The sequence below is a fragment of the Rosa chinensis genome, chromosome 3, assembly GCF_002994745.2.
Source record: "Rosa chinensis cultivar Old Blush chromosome 3, RchiOBHm-V2, whole genome shotgun sequence".
NCBI lineage: Eukaryota > Viridiplantae > Streptophyta > Magnoliopsida > Rosales > Rosaceae > Rosa > Rosa chinensis.
Window position 1 is genome coordinate 18,232,865 of NC_037090.1, and position 12,787 is coordinate 18,245,651.

Below are 12,787 nucleotides of genomic sequence, written 5' to 3' on the forward strand. Positions count from 1 at the left end.
TATTAATAATAAAACTTCTATATAATTGAAATTGTATCAAAGTAAATACATTGTATTGCTAAAAACAATCCATATTATCACTTGCTGATCATGATCACAAGTACAAGTCCCTTGAAAACTAATTTAAAAGCCTAAAACAATTTCAATACTTCCATGACAACAAAATCCATGAGAAAGATGGACAAGCTTTTGCAATTCTTCACATGTAACAGTTGTAATTGATGTGCATTGAGATATCTACCTCTGAACTGACAACCCTCTTCACCATTCTGCATTATAAGAACATTATAAGAACACATATTGACCAACAGAATATACTGTAAATGAAAAGGCATTAGGCTAAGTTTGACAAAATAGAAACTATTGAAGACATCAGTGATACCAACATACACAATAAATCATTAATTACAATGGAAAACTGGAAAACAGCAAATAATGTAATGTTCTTTCTTCAGTTGCTTTTTAATTTGATAAGTGAAGCTGTACTTCCACTATACAATTAAGAGTTGAGCAATACATAGAAGTCATGCCAATTAAATGCAAGAGAATGAAAAAGGTCTGCCCAACTCCTAAAGATTTTTGCTATCAAATATAAAATGAAGATATTCATTGAAAAGAATGGTAAGGACAGGTCACCTCCATTGACGTATGTTCAGGTCCTCAATTGACTTTAGTTTAGGTTCTTAAGAGATCTTGATACTGAAAATTTAATATGAATACCAGATCAAATTTCATGACATAACTACAAGTGACTATTAGTTTTCTAGCAAGCTAGACTACCTTCTGGATAAACCTCACACTTCACCCAAGCTAGGAAAAGGACAAAAAAAAAGTCCATTGATAACACAACAGTACCCAAGAGTTTAAAAGAAAAGCAGGATCTCACACTTTAGCTATACCATTAATAAGAGATTCCCGAATAAAGACCAAAGCATCTCAGTTATTATTATTTTTTTTTTCATTTTCATTTGAGCATTGTAACCTTCTTACTTATGTGATCCTGCATGATTCAACAAGTTTACATACAAAAGTAACAAGCAACTTATCCTCATCATGCTAGTTGCTACAACCTGCAAACTAATCTTAATGAATTTATTCTCAGTTTCATTTCAATAGTTTTAGACCACCATAAGAACCAGCTGAAACCAAATACGTACCAAGTAAACCCCAACTTGAGATACTTGAGTATGTTATAGCTCTTAACAGAATTCCAACTTATTAGCAACGCTAAATTTGAAGTTCAAGAATAAAGTTCAAGAGCTTTATGATCTTAATTAAAGTTGACAACTATGACTAAGGCAAATGTGAGTGAACTAATGATGATTCCATAAGATAGGGTGTGTATTATATGGCATTGAGGACGGAAATTACCACAAGTTTTTTCTCCTCAATATGGTCAGGGAGTCATTTCCAACAGTCTGAAACTGTTAGATCTGAAATATCAACTTCTTGATCCAGATAGCACAATTCTTCTTTTAAAAAGCTGCATACCAAATTAGCATAAAATGAAACAACTGCAGAAGTAAAAAATTGAAAACTGCATATCTAGATAAAGGCGAAAACACACAAAGAGAGATTACAAAGCAAAATGGAGGAAATTACTTTTATGGAAACAATATCTCTACTTAACAGCTGCATTGTACATGGTGAACATTACCTAGAAAAGTCCACCATCACTATTTTTGTTTCCTACTATACAGTTGAAGCCTCATCCTAGAGAAGGATTCTAACTCGCCAAAAATGGTCAGTAATGTAAATGACTAAGATCTATGCCTTATTCTGAGCAATGGTATTACCTGTCTTTCATAAATTCGAAATCAGACTAATTTTTCCAGTTACTAAACTCAAAAGATCATTTTCAAGGCAGATTAACTGATTGACTGGTCGGACAATATGCACCAATTGTGTGTAGATTCAGAAAGGATCCCACTTGTCAATTCATTCATCAGAAGCATCACTCAAAGGAGAAGATTCTTTAGAGCAGTTAGACTTGGATGCATTTTGAAATTCTTCCTTGAGTAACTTCCAGATTTTACTTCTCAACCTTGAAGCCTCTACAGGTTGGAACCACTGCCTGACAATCTGAAATTTCAAAGTAGATCAATCAGGTATAATCGAGAATGATACTTGCGGAGGAAACTAAATAATGGAAAGTACCAATTATTAAATTATACGCCAAAAAGAGTTTAACTTCCCACTACATCTATGTGTACACTCACCTCCCACTTGTGCCTGCATAAACATAGGTCATGCATCTTGGTTGCAAGCATGAAAATTTCAACAAACGGAGAAATAAATAGCATACAAACATAATATGGAACATCTCGAAGAAATAACATTCTTTCTTCTAGCCTCTTCATGGTCCATGATGCCAGCAGAAGTGGTGAGCATGATATATCTAAACTGCAAGATCAAACAAAAAGCAGTAAGCTCAACTGAAAGTGGCAGGATCAAATTTGTAAGGTGAACTTAATAAGGTAAGAGTGCGAAAAGGGTATAAATGTACAACACTATTTGATTCATAACAAGGCAACTAATTATACCACTAGTGCCCAGTGAAGGATGAGCACGAATGATCACAATTCAAGGCCACACTATATATACTCACCTAGAGTTCTGCTAATCTTTTAAAATTTCAAAAAATTGTTCAAAACAACAACTATAGATTAAATATGTATACTTAACGGAGCGTCGAAATCATATCATATTTCTAAACTTGAAAGACCACTGCAATTCTTTTTTCCGAGAAGAAAGCTAACTGCTAATGCTTGACTAACCTGTCTTGAAGGAAGCAACTTGGCAGTCCAACCTTCAATCTCCTTAACACCAACATCAAAACGAGGACTAATGACCCCACACTTGTTAAGCCTTCCATTCAGTTCGACCACAATTTTACCAGACCTGTGGTCGTCAACATACTCGAACCCTCCAATGTATCCTAAAGAAGAAAACCATAAACATAAATATCCATACATTCATAAAAACGGACTAACAAAAACAGAAGTAATGAATTATGTTTAAGTAATGGATACTTACCATGCTTTTGCATGACAATAAGAAACTTGATGATCACTTTGGATGACGGCCTGATCATCACCTGACGCTTACCACGTTTCTCTGCATTGTACATGCTCTTGAGAGCATCATTCAGCACGCTAACTCTCACCATTGTCGCTGCTGCATAAGAAAACAAAAATATCCAGGACTTCAGTTCACAAATCAGGAATGAAAAAAATCAAACAAACAGAAACACACATAAAACCTCTGCTCTCATTCTCTCAATATGCTCCTACTCAATAGCACCCAAAACCATAAAAGCACATGCCAAGTTCCTAACTTCATCCATATTCACATAACAACCCACCAGTCCAACTATCTTTTTATAGCAACCACCAACACCCATGTTAGTTTTCCCCATTTCTATCTACCAAACACATAAAAGATCAAAATGACTACCGAAGCTCTGTTCACCATTATAACAAGGCCGCACCGAATTCTAGCTAGTTCAAAAGTTTAAATCTTTTTTAACCCAGTTCCAAAACAATTTCATCCTACAATAATAAACCAAATATTTACATTTCACCGTAATGCCCTGGAATTCCACCAAGGACTTCAAGAACAAGCACAATACAAACACAGACCCTAAAAACCAAATATCCACACCAATATAATAAAAGCAATTACCCAATAGATCTACATGCTAAAGATCAAATCTTTGGTTCATATTTTCCATAAATTTTCGAAGAAACCAAACAGAGAATCCAGCTACGCCTAAAAAAAAAAATCACTAATTGAAATCACAAGGCGCATACATGAAACGATAAGAGCTTAAAATGGATACAGATCGAAACAATTTCAGTTATTGATGAAGAAAATGAATACTGACCTTAAAGTTGATTGATTAAAAGCCCCTTACCCAAACCCTAAAACGAAAATAAGTTTGGCCATGTGGAAGGGGAAGGAACAAATTCAATCATTAATTTGGATAGGAATGAACAAATTCAATCCAATACTTCAACTCTACCTTCACGAATGACTGACGAAGATGAGTCGCAAGAACAAGAAGCCATCTGGAAGAGGAAGATAGACTAGATGGTGCATTCAGTTTTTGAAGGAGAACAAAAGACGTGACCAGATTTTATAAAAATAAATAATGAAAGAAATCAATTTCCCACTTCAAGCTTTGAGAAACCGCGCCCAATTATCCCGCTCACTGAATAAATAAAAAAATTATAAAAAAAAAGGATAATTCCCGCTCACAGAATTGGTCACTAAATTGAGAAAATGAATGAACGTTTAGTGTCCTAAAACAAATTGGACACTAATAGATAAATAATTGGTCAGTAAAAGATCGGAGCTTCTTCCACCCACCCAGGGTGCTTAACAGCGCATGTATACACGCTCTGTTAGGATTTGTGTTTCCGTTATCGTTTGGACGTTTGGTGAGGAACACCAAAAACTGTCGACCTCAGTAAAATCATATTTACATGAATCAAATGGTCTGCACGTGCTATACAACTGAAAAAATGGGAGAAATCCCAAATCCAATGTATCTGGTCTCATACACAGGAGGAGAGATCCGCAAGTGGTGTCAAATTAGAGATCTGATGTCAATGTTTCAATCGTCGGCGAAAGATTATATCCGAGTCCATGCTGAGTTCCCGTCGCCGGAAATCTGAAGAGGACGATTGAAGCCCAAATGACTTGAAACCAAATTGGGGCATAGCAGACGTCTTCGTCATCGACTAAGCACCAATCTGAATGTCGGTGTAGTACCTTCGAGAATCCCAAGAAGCCCTCCGCAGCCCGCGTTGTTACTACTGTATAGGATGCGATCTTGGTGGTGATTTCTCCGGGCTTCGATGTCAGCGACGGGAAAATCCATACAAGTTGAATGTTAGGTTGGTTGATATCTAGTATAATATCGAATATTGTGATTGAATTCTCAAATTGGATTATCCACACTTCCTCCTTCGATTTCCATACTCCCAACACACCGCTGCTGCGTCGTCGTTCTCCGATCATTACATCTTCTGCTACGTCTCGATCCTCCACCGCCACGAACTCTTTTTTCGAGATCCAATTCGAATACCGGAATCAAAAGCCAAACAACAATAATCCAATTCGAATACCCGAATCAAGGTCATTCTAGCGTCACTTTTCTCTAAGATCAATGTTCAATAGATCGATCATCTTCTGCATTCTTTAGCATCCATGGGGTTGAGGCTTGAGGCACAGAAGAGAACTGGTAGTTGGGTACCCATTTAGCGGGTGGGAAAGACTGGGTATGGGTTAGTGTGGGTAATGCCAGATTGCCAACCTTATTGAAGATTGAAGATCTGGGATAGATACCCAGAACATGAAGATGAAATTTGCGTCAAAAAAAAGATTTAAAAAAAAAAAATCTTCTTTTTTAATCATAAACTTAAAAAAAAAAAAAAACGAAAAACTAAAAATAAGTTATATGCGTGTGGGTACCCCTCGGACGTACGTATTTTTATTTTTTATAAACTGTTTTGTGATAGTTTATTGTAATTAACTATACATAGAGAATGCAAATTTGTCTGCCATTATTCTAAATAAATCACAATGACATAAAATTAAAATGGCAAAAAAAAGGTTGAAAAAAAATTGTGAAATTAAGTTCTCTAAGATGACAGTGAACAACTGTATGAATTATTTTTTTAAATTTATTTTCAAACTTCTGAAATTCATAATAAAGAGATTTGACGCTTGAAAAATTTCACGAAATTTAGTCGCAACGCATATTTAATTATCGAATTCTCAAATTGGACATTCACATTTAATAAATTTCCAACAAATATGTCACAAGCTCACTTTTCTATATTTTTTTAATCAATTTTTATAATTTTAAGTTTCATAAATTCATAATAAATATTTTATGTGTTTCCAAAAATTCCAATGAGCTCATCACACAATTTATTTTCAAACTTTTAAATTTGAGATTTCTCCTCAATAAAAATTTTGAAAAATTTAAGATGACACTATTAGGTTTGGAACCGATGTTAGTTTTGTAACTATTATGTTGATTAATGCTATATCCACCAACAACCATGCCATTCATTTCACATGACGTATGTAACTACTCGGTGGATACATCTAAAGAGTCGAAAACAAACTTTATCAACTGATTTGGTTATTAGAAAATAATATCAATACGCCTAGTAGTGTTGTATATATAAGTTGTTCATTACATATAGGAATATGACTTTCAAAAGCGATTGCATGGTGAAAACTTAATTTGGAGAAGCCGACCATTGGATGAGTGGATTACATTTTTTTGATTCCCAATTTTGATTATATGGATTGCACAAAATCCTTATATGCATACTAATGTGATCTAACTTGTTTAGTAGTTATATCGAGAAGTAAACCTTCTATGATCAACAAGGTGGACTGGTGGAGTAAATAGAAATGATCAAAATCGACCGTTGGATGTTACCATGATAAGAAGAAATGGTTATGGTCAAAATTTCAACCATTTTCTTCATTGTTTGGGTCTCGATCTACTAGGTCAACTGTAAACCCTAAATACTACATAAAATTAATATGCTCATAACCAGTCATTTGCAGTTTCTTTTTTCGATCTGTCAGCTCTCACACTCTCGTGGGTATCAGATATATCAACCAATGTAAAACTTTTGGGGAAGTTTATCTCTTCGTGGTATAGCTCCCCTTAGGGATGTATAAATGTATAAAGAGTTGATTGCTTTGTTTGATATCGAAATGACGGTGGATCGGGTTAAATTCTTTTCTCAGTACTTTTTGATACGCTATAAATAGATAGGTAATGTCACAATTATCGATTCCTAGTTTTAATTTTTTGAATTGCACAAAATCATTATATGACTTCTAATGTGGTCTAACTTGTTTATTATGTGTATAAAAATATAAACCTTTCACAAGCAACAAGGTGGAGGAAATAGAATTTATAAAAATCGACCGTCAGATTTTATCATGATAAGAAGAAATGGATACGGTCAAAATTTCAACTATTTTCGTAATCGTTTGGGTCTCGATCTAGTAGGTCAACTTTAAACCCGAAATACCACATAAAACTAATATGCTTATAACCGGTCATCCGCAATTTTTTTTTTTCAATCTACCAGCTCTCACACTCTCGTGGGCATGAAATATATCAACCAATATAAAACTTTCGAGAGATTTATCTTCTCGTGGTATACTTCCCCTTAGGGAAGTGTAAGTGTGTAAAGAGTTGACTGCTTTGTTTGATGTCAAAATGACAGTGGATCGGGTTACTTTTTTTACATAGTACCTATTGATATGCTATAAATAGATGGGTAATGTCACATTTATCGATTTTCTAGTTTAGATTTTTTGGATCGCACAAAATCCTTATATATGCCTACTAATGTGGTCCAACATGTTTATTATGTGTATAAAAATATGAACCTTTCACAAGCAACAAGGTGGAGGAAATTAAATTTATTAAAATCGACCGTCGGATTTTATCATGATAAGAAGAAATGGGTATCGTCAAAATTTCAGCTATTTTTGTTATCGTTTGGATCTCGATTTACTAGGTCTACCCTAAACCATAAATACCACAAAAAACTAATATGCCCATAACCGGTCATTCACAATTTTTTTTTTGTTATCTATCAGCTCTCACACTCTTCTGGGTATGAGCTATATCAATCAATGTAAAAATTTTGGAAAGTTTATCTCCTTGTGGTATTGTTTCCCTTAGGGAAGTATAAGTGTTTAAAGGGTTGATGGTTTTGTTTGATGCCGAAATAAAGGCGGATCGGGTTAATTTTGTACACAGGACCTACTAATACATTATAAATAGATGGATAATGTCAAATTTATTAATTTCATTTTTTAGAATGAAATTGAAAATCGATAAATTTAACAAAAAATTTATTACTACTAGGAAAAATTTAAGGTGGAATACATGAGTAAGGTAATATCAAATATTACTACTAATGTAATGTCAAATAATGGGTACATATCACTACTCGAAAAAAAATTAAGGAATTAAAGAGGAATTATTAGAAATTGAGTATATGGTCTCGGTGATTGTTTAGAGATCTCGGAAATATTTTCTACATTTTTCTTGATGTAAAATCTCCATTTTATAGGTTCGATAATAAAAGACGCGACGTGACGAATCCGTGAGAATTTTCTGAAATTTTTTTGGAACTTGAGCTATTTATTACAATTTTCTAAAATTATATAAAAATATTTAAAGAAAAGAAAATTAACACGGTGCAATCTGAGCCGTCTATAAACTCATCGCTTGAACTGAGCCGTTGACCAACATATAATTATTGGCTGTATATTCCCAATTCAGATCGAAGAGCCGAGAAGCATCGAGTCTGTCGACCCGTTTTCTTGACCCGCGAAGCAACAACTGTATCTCCCAGGTTAGGCCATGTTGCGGCGGGGAACCAGTCCCTTCCGACCTGCCTCTTGATCGCCGATGTCTCTATGGTCTTTAGTTTGTCCATCGATCGAGTTTGGAGGGAGAATCGAAGGCTGAAAGCTTCGGCAACTCCGGCGGTTCTTCGATTCAGTTTTCCGGCGACTCAGTCACCATTGGCGGTGTTCTTTTGTTCTGGTAACGGCCACGTTTTCCTCTTTTTTCCTTACATTTCATAGATACAGCTAACGAAATGAAGTAGTAAAGCCCATCAGCTAATTATTTCACTCTAAACTTTTATTTCCTCTCGCTTTGTCTCTGTTCCCCCTCTCTGCAGCTCTTCTCATTCTCAGACCCAAACTCGACGACAAAAGATAATCAATTCCACCTTGGGATTATGAATGAAAAAGGAGGTTGAAAAACTATAACTTCCAGGTCAATCTCATCTAATTAGGTGCAGACAAATTCGAAACAGTTGAATCTAATGATTGAAAGTTTGAAACGTTAAATTGCTTGGCTGCACAAGAAATTTTTGGTTAGGTTGCGGCAATGGTGATTATATGTTGACTTCCCTATCAATTAACACGATCGAAATTTAGTTCCTAAACCCATATATTCTAAATCAAACACGATTTGTTTCTTGTTTGGCTGCTTCTTGATTCCGGCGATGAGGCAGTGTAGTCGACGCCCTCGACGATGAAGGCCTTGCGGCCGGCGTAGCGACTGTGGAGGAGGATCACCGCATTGGTTGGCCTCAGACACTTCACCATGCAGGCAGCCTCTCTCCTGGGTCCTTTCGAAGCTCTCGCTGCTCGCTGCTCGCGCTTGGATTCACCCAAAACTTTGTGACCTCTTCGTAAACAAGGAAGAAGAAACAGAGACACGATTTAATCGTGTGTGTTTCATTTACCCATTCATTGATTTTTTACCGCATTGAAGAGTTTTTTGGCCAACAGTTCGAACCATGATCATATCTCCGTCTATTAACTAACGACTGATCCAATGGACTACATTGGCTAGTCGCGTAAGGAGGCCAGATCTCTTGACAGCACATGGGGTGACCACCCACCTGGGTGGGTGGAAGAATTTTCGGTAAAAGATAACCAATAAGCGGGAGACTGACCATATTTCGCGTCCATCTCTTTAGTGACCTGTTGTCCTCGTTGGTCATTAATTCTATACCATTAGTGACCTAATGTCATGTGGTCACTATCAATTTGGTCACTAAAACCCGATATTGTTGTAGGTGAGAATCCTTCTACTTAATTATTGAATAAGTAGTTCTACACTTCTACCATCAAGTCTCGTGGAATATGATTGACACCCCTACTTACCAGAAATCTCATATAAGTTCGTTAATGCCTCATCATTGTCCACCTCCAACCACACATAAATAATATAACATTAGCAGTAGTACAAGAAAACATAAGGACGACTTTCTATATACTTCACATACATTACGTACATCTTAATTTCAGTTAATTACTCAAGAAATGTAAGCACTTAATTTTTGTGTTCCGTGGATTAACAATCACCTCAATGTATTTGGCTCCTCTAAAGTTTGTAAATTTTGTCAAATCTCGATCCTCCAAGTAATCTAATAATTTAGAAAGCTACCACTTCACTAAAATTGAGTATTTTAGAAAGTTTAACCAATTTGAGATTTATAGTGAGACTAACTTGCCGTTAACCTCATCCAAAAGAAAAATTACTTTCCTATATATAGTTCACGAACTATGAGATGAGATGTTTTCCCAAATCCATTGATGAAACTGTGTCAGTCTTTGGTTAAGAGGCTCCATCTCTATATGCAACACAACAGTTGGCCCTAGGATATGATGCACCGCTTAATTAACTTTTTCATTGGAATAAAACATAACAGTATGGTCCTCAATCGCCACTTGAGTCTTTGTGTATACTATGTAGGCATTCATGAGCGTTAATTGATAAAGGTCTAACCCCAAGATCCCTTGGATACTTTTATCACAGGTGAGCGACTTGGTCAAGAACACTAAGTTGTGCTTCCCATTAGGGCACTATTCAAAAATGCTAAACCAACAACCTCTTTAAATTTGAATCAATTCTGGATATGGTCGATCAGTTTTGACTTGCTGGTGAATGAAAGAGAATGTTAAGAATGGAAGATGATAATTCTAAATTAGTTTGATAACAATTTAGTGATAACTCTGGACTTTATACATGTATAATTGATATTGTGAAGGAGTTTTCTTTTCAATTAAAACACCAATACTGATTGTATCATACATCACATTCAGATGCTGACATTTTTTTTTCTTCCCACAGTTCACGAACTGATATGAGAAAAGATTTTTTTTTTTTTTTTTTCTTGATGAGGTTAACAGCAAGTTATTTTCGTTTTCGTTAATTTATTTTCTTTTGTTAGGAGGCTAGCGGAGCCAAATTGGCTAAAATTCTTAAAATACTAATTTTAATGAAGTGGCGGCTTTCCAAATCATTAGATTACTCGGAGCATCAAGATTTAATTGATGAACTTTACAAAATTTTAGAGAGTTTTCACTTTAAAGGAGCCGGATCCCTCAATATATACCTCATATCAATGAATGAATAATGATTCGTCTTTGTACCACTCTTCATACACAACGTATTTAACAAAAACACTCTTAGATAGTTTTGGTCATATTTGGTTGAGAAATGGATGGAACTTAAAACAAATACTAACAATCCAGTTGATGTACACCAATATTTTCTTTTTCAGGAAAACTGAACTTTATTAAAATAGTCAACAAGCTCAAGCTCAGCATCTTACAAACCCTATGAAAGATCGATCTGCCCCACAAGAGCAACAAAAAACACATTTGTGTCACCTACAAAAACTGATTGGGACCAAAAACTAGAAACCAAAAAACTAGAACAGTAAAAGATATAAGATAGCCGAACCAAGATCGTAAGCCTCGATGATCTCCGCAGAATTTCCCCTTCCTGCCGTCGATCTTACTGCCATCAAACATCAACTGGGTACGTGGCTCCCCTGCCGTTAACTTCCATCGGATTTCCTGGTGTCAGATCCGCTTCTTCGTCCCAGCACTGGTAGATGATGGAATCCCTAAAGTAAGGAGATCAGGACTAGCTAGCTAGGTCCACCTACATAGTCGGGGACTCATTGAGGCGAAGAAATAAAACCAAAGACTGCATGCATGCAGTAATCCAAGGAAATCAAACAGCTTTTGAAGGAGAGTGCGTGGATCAGAAAAGAAAAATGGAAAAAAGGGGGAGGAAGGAAGATGGTAACTGTGTGAAGCTCAAGGGGTTCCGATGAAGAGTTCCGGATATGGGTTGGAGGAGGAAGAAATTAAGCAGGAAAGAAAATATATCAAACAAAAAGGCCAATGGCTCGAGATCCGATTCTAGAACCTACTAAGCAAGGAAAGACTGTTCAAGAAGACTCTTAAGTTTTTATTTTGAAAGTGAAGGGAGTGACTCCCTCACTCGATTCTGGACTTAAATCTAGAAAGAAGTACCATCATTGCGTATATTAATTACAGAACCAAAGTATGTTGTAGACATTACTAACTCCAGAAAATTCTAAATGGACAATCGAACTAGAAGTTTCGGTATATGCATGTTGCATACATTGGTGGCAACAACAATACGTAAACCATTCCCTTGATCAACAATCCAAGTCAGGAAGTTAAGAAAGTTAATCACTCCACAGAGAAAACTCTACGGCATTCTCCAGATCATAATCATCCCAGTTAAAACCTTTCTTCAGGGCTGGGGGAGTTAGAATCAAACCCTCAGCCATACTGTCAAGTATCTCTGGCATGTTAAACAACTCCTCCTCATCCACATACCCTTTACTCGACCCTACTTCTACCTTCTCCAAGTTCACCATACTCGTCAACTCCGGCAATGACATACTCGAAGTCCAAGAAGGAGACGCCTTAGCTTCATCCGGAAAGTTCAACTGAGCAGATTCACCTTTCAGAGCCAGAGCTGCTACATCATAAGCCCTAGCAGCCATTTCAGGACAAGTGAAGGTACCGAGCCAAACACGAGACTTCTTGAGACCCGGTTGCCTCATTTCGCAAACCCACTTGCCGTTCCTCTGCCTGACGCCTTTGTACACCGGGTGGCGAGTCTCCTTGAACTTCTTCCTCCCAGCTTTCCTCTTCTTGATCACTCCACTCTGAATGTGGGTTAGGGTTTGCCCCAGATTCATTAACAACGAAGCTGGAGAAGATGGTGCTGCTGGTTCCTCTCTATAAGCCATTAGTGAAGAAGCAGAAGCATCGCAGAGCATGGGGATTTATGAGCATGGAAAAGGTACAGAACAAAAACACATGCGTCCGTTTAACACGTTGGTAGAGGGTTTAACACGTGGAAGAGGTGGGAAAACCA

The 12,787-nt window shown here is 36.4% G+C and overlaps 2 protein-coding genes across 7 annotated transcripts; both read right to left on the reverse strand.

Moving 5' to 3' along the window:
* Positions 1-4,263, reverse strand: LOC112195042 (40S ribosomal protein S15a-1). 6 transcript variants are annotated; one of them, XM_024335356.2, is made up of 8 exons: positions 4,025-4,262; positions 3,037-3,177; positions 2,778-2,938; positions 2,220-2,403; positions 1,797-2,082; positions 1,372-1,483; positions 637-699; positions 1-269 (listed from the first exon to the last, which is right to left on the reverse strand). In XM_024335356.2, exons 1-4 carry the CDS (start codon positions 4,068-4,070, stop codon positions 2,278-2,280), a joined length of 474 nt encoding a protein of 157 aa, XP_024191124.1. In that variant the 5' UTR covers positions 4,071-4,262; the 3' UTR covers positions 1-269; positions 637-699; positions 1,372-1,483; positions 1,797-2,082; positions 2,220-2,277. The 6 variants fall into 6 exon arrangements, with proteins under 6 accessions (XP_024191124.1, XP_040371945.1, XP_040371944.1 ...); XM_040516011.1 differs by lacking the exon at positions 637-699 and having other exon boundaries at positions 2,158-2,403; positions 4,025-4,263; XM_040516010.1 differs by lacking the exon at positions 637-699.
* A 6,822-nt stretch (positions 4,264-11,085) lies between these two features.
* On the reverse strand, positions 11,086-12,787 carry LOC112193544 (dehydration-responsive element-binding protein 1B). The gene has a single exon (XM_024333731.2). It carries the CDS (start codon positions 12,687-12,689, stop codon positions 12,087-12,089), a length of 603 nt encoding a protein of 200 aa, XP_024189499.1. The 5' UTR covers positions 12,690-12,787; the 3' UTR covers positions 11,086-12,086.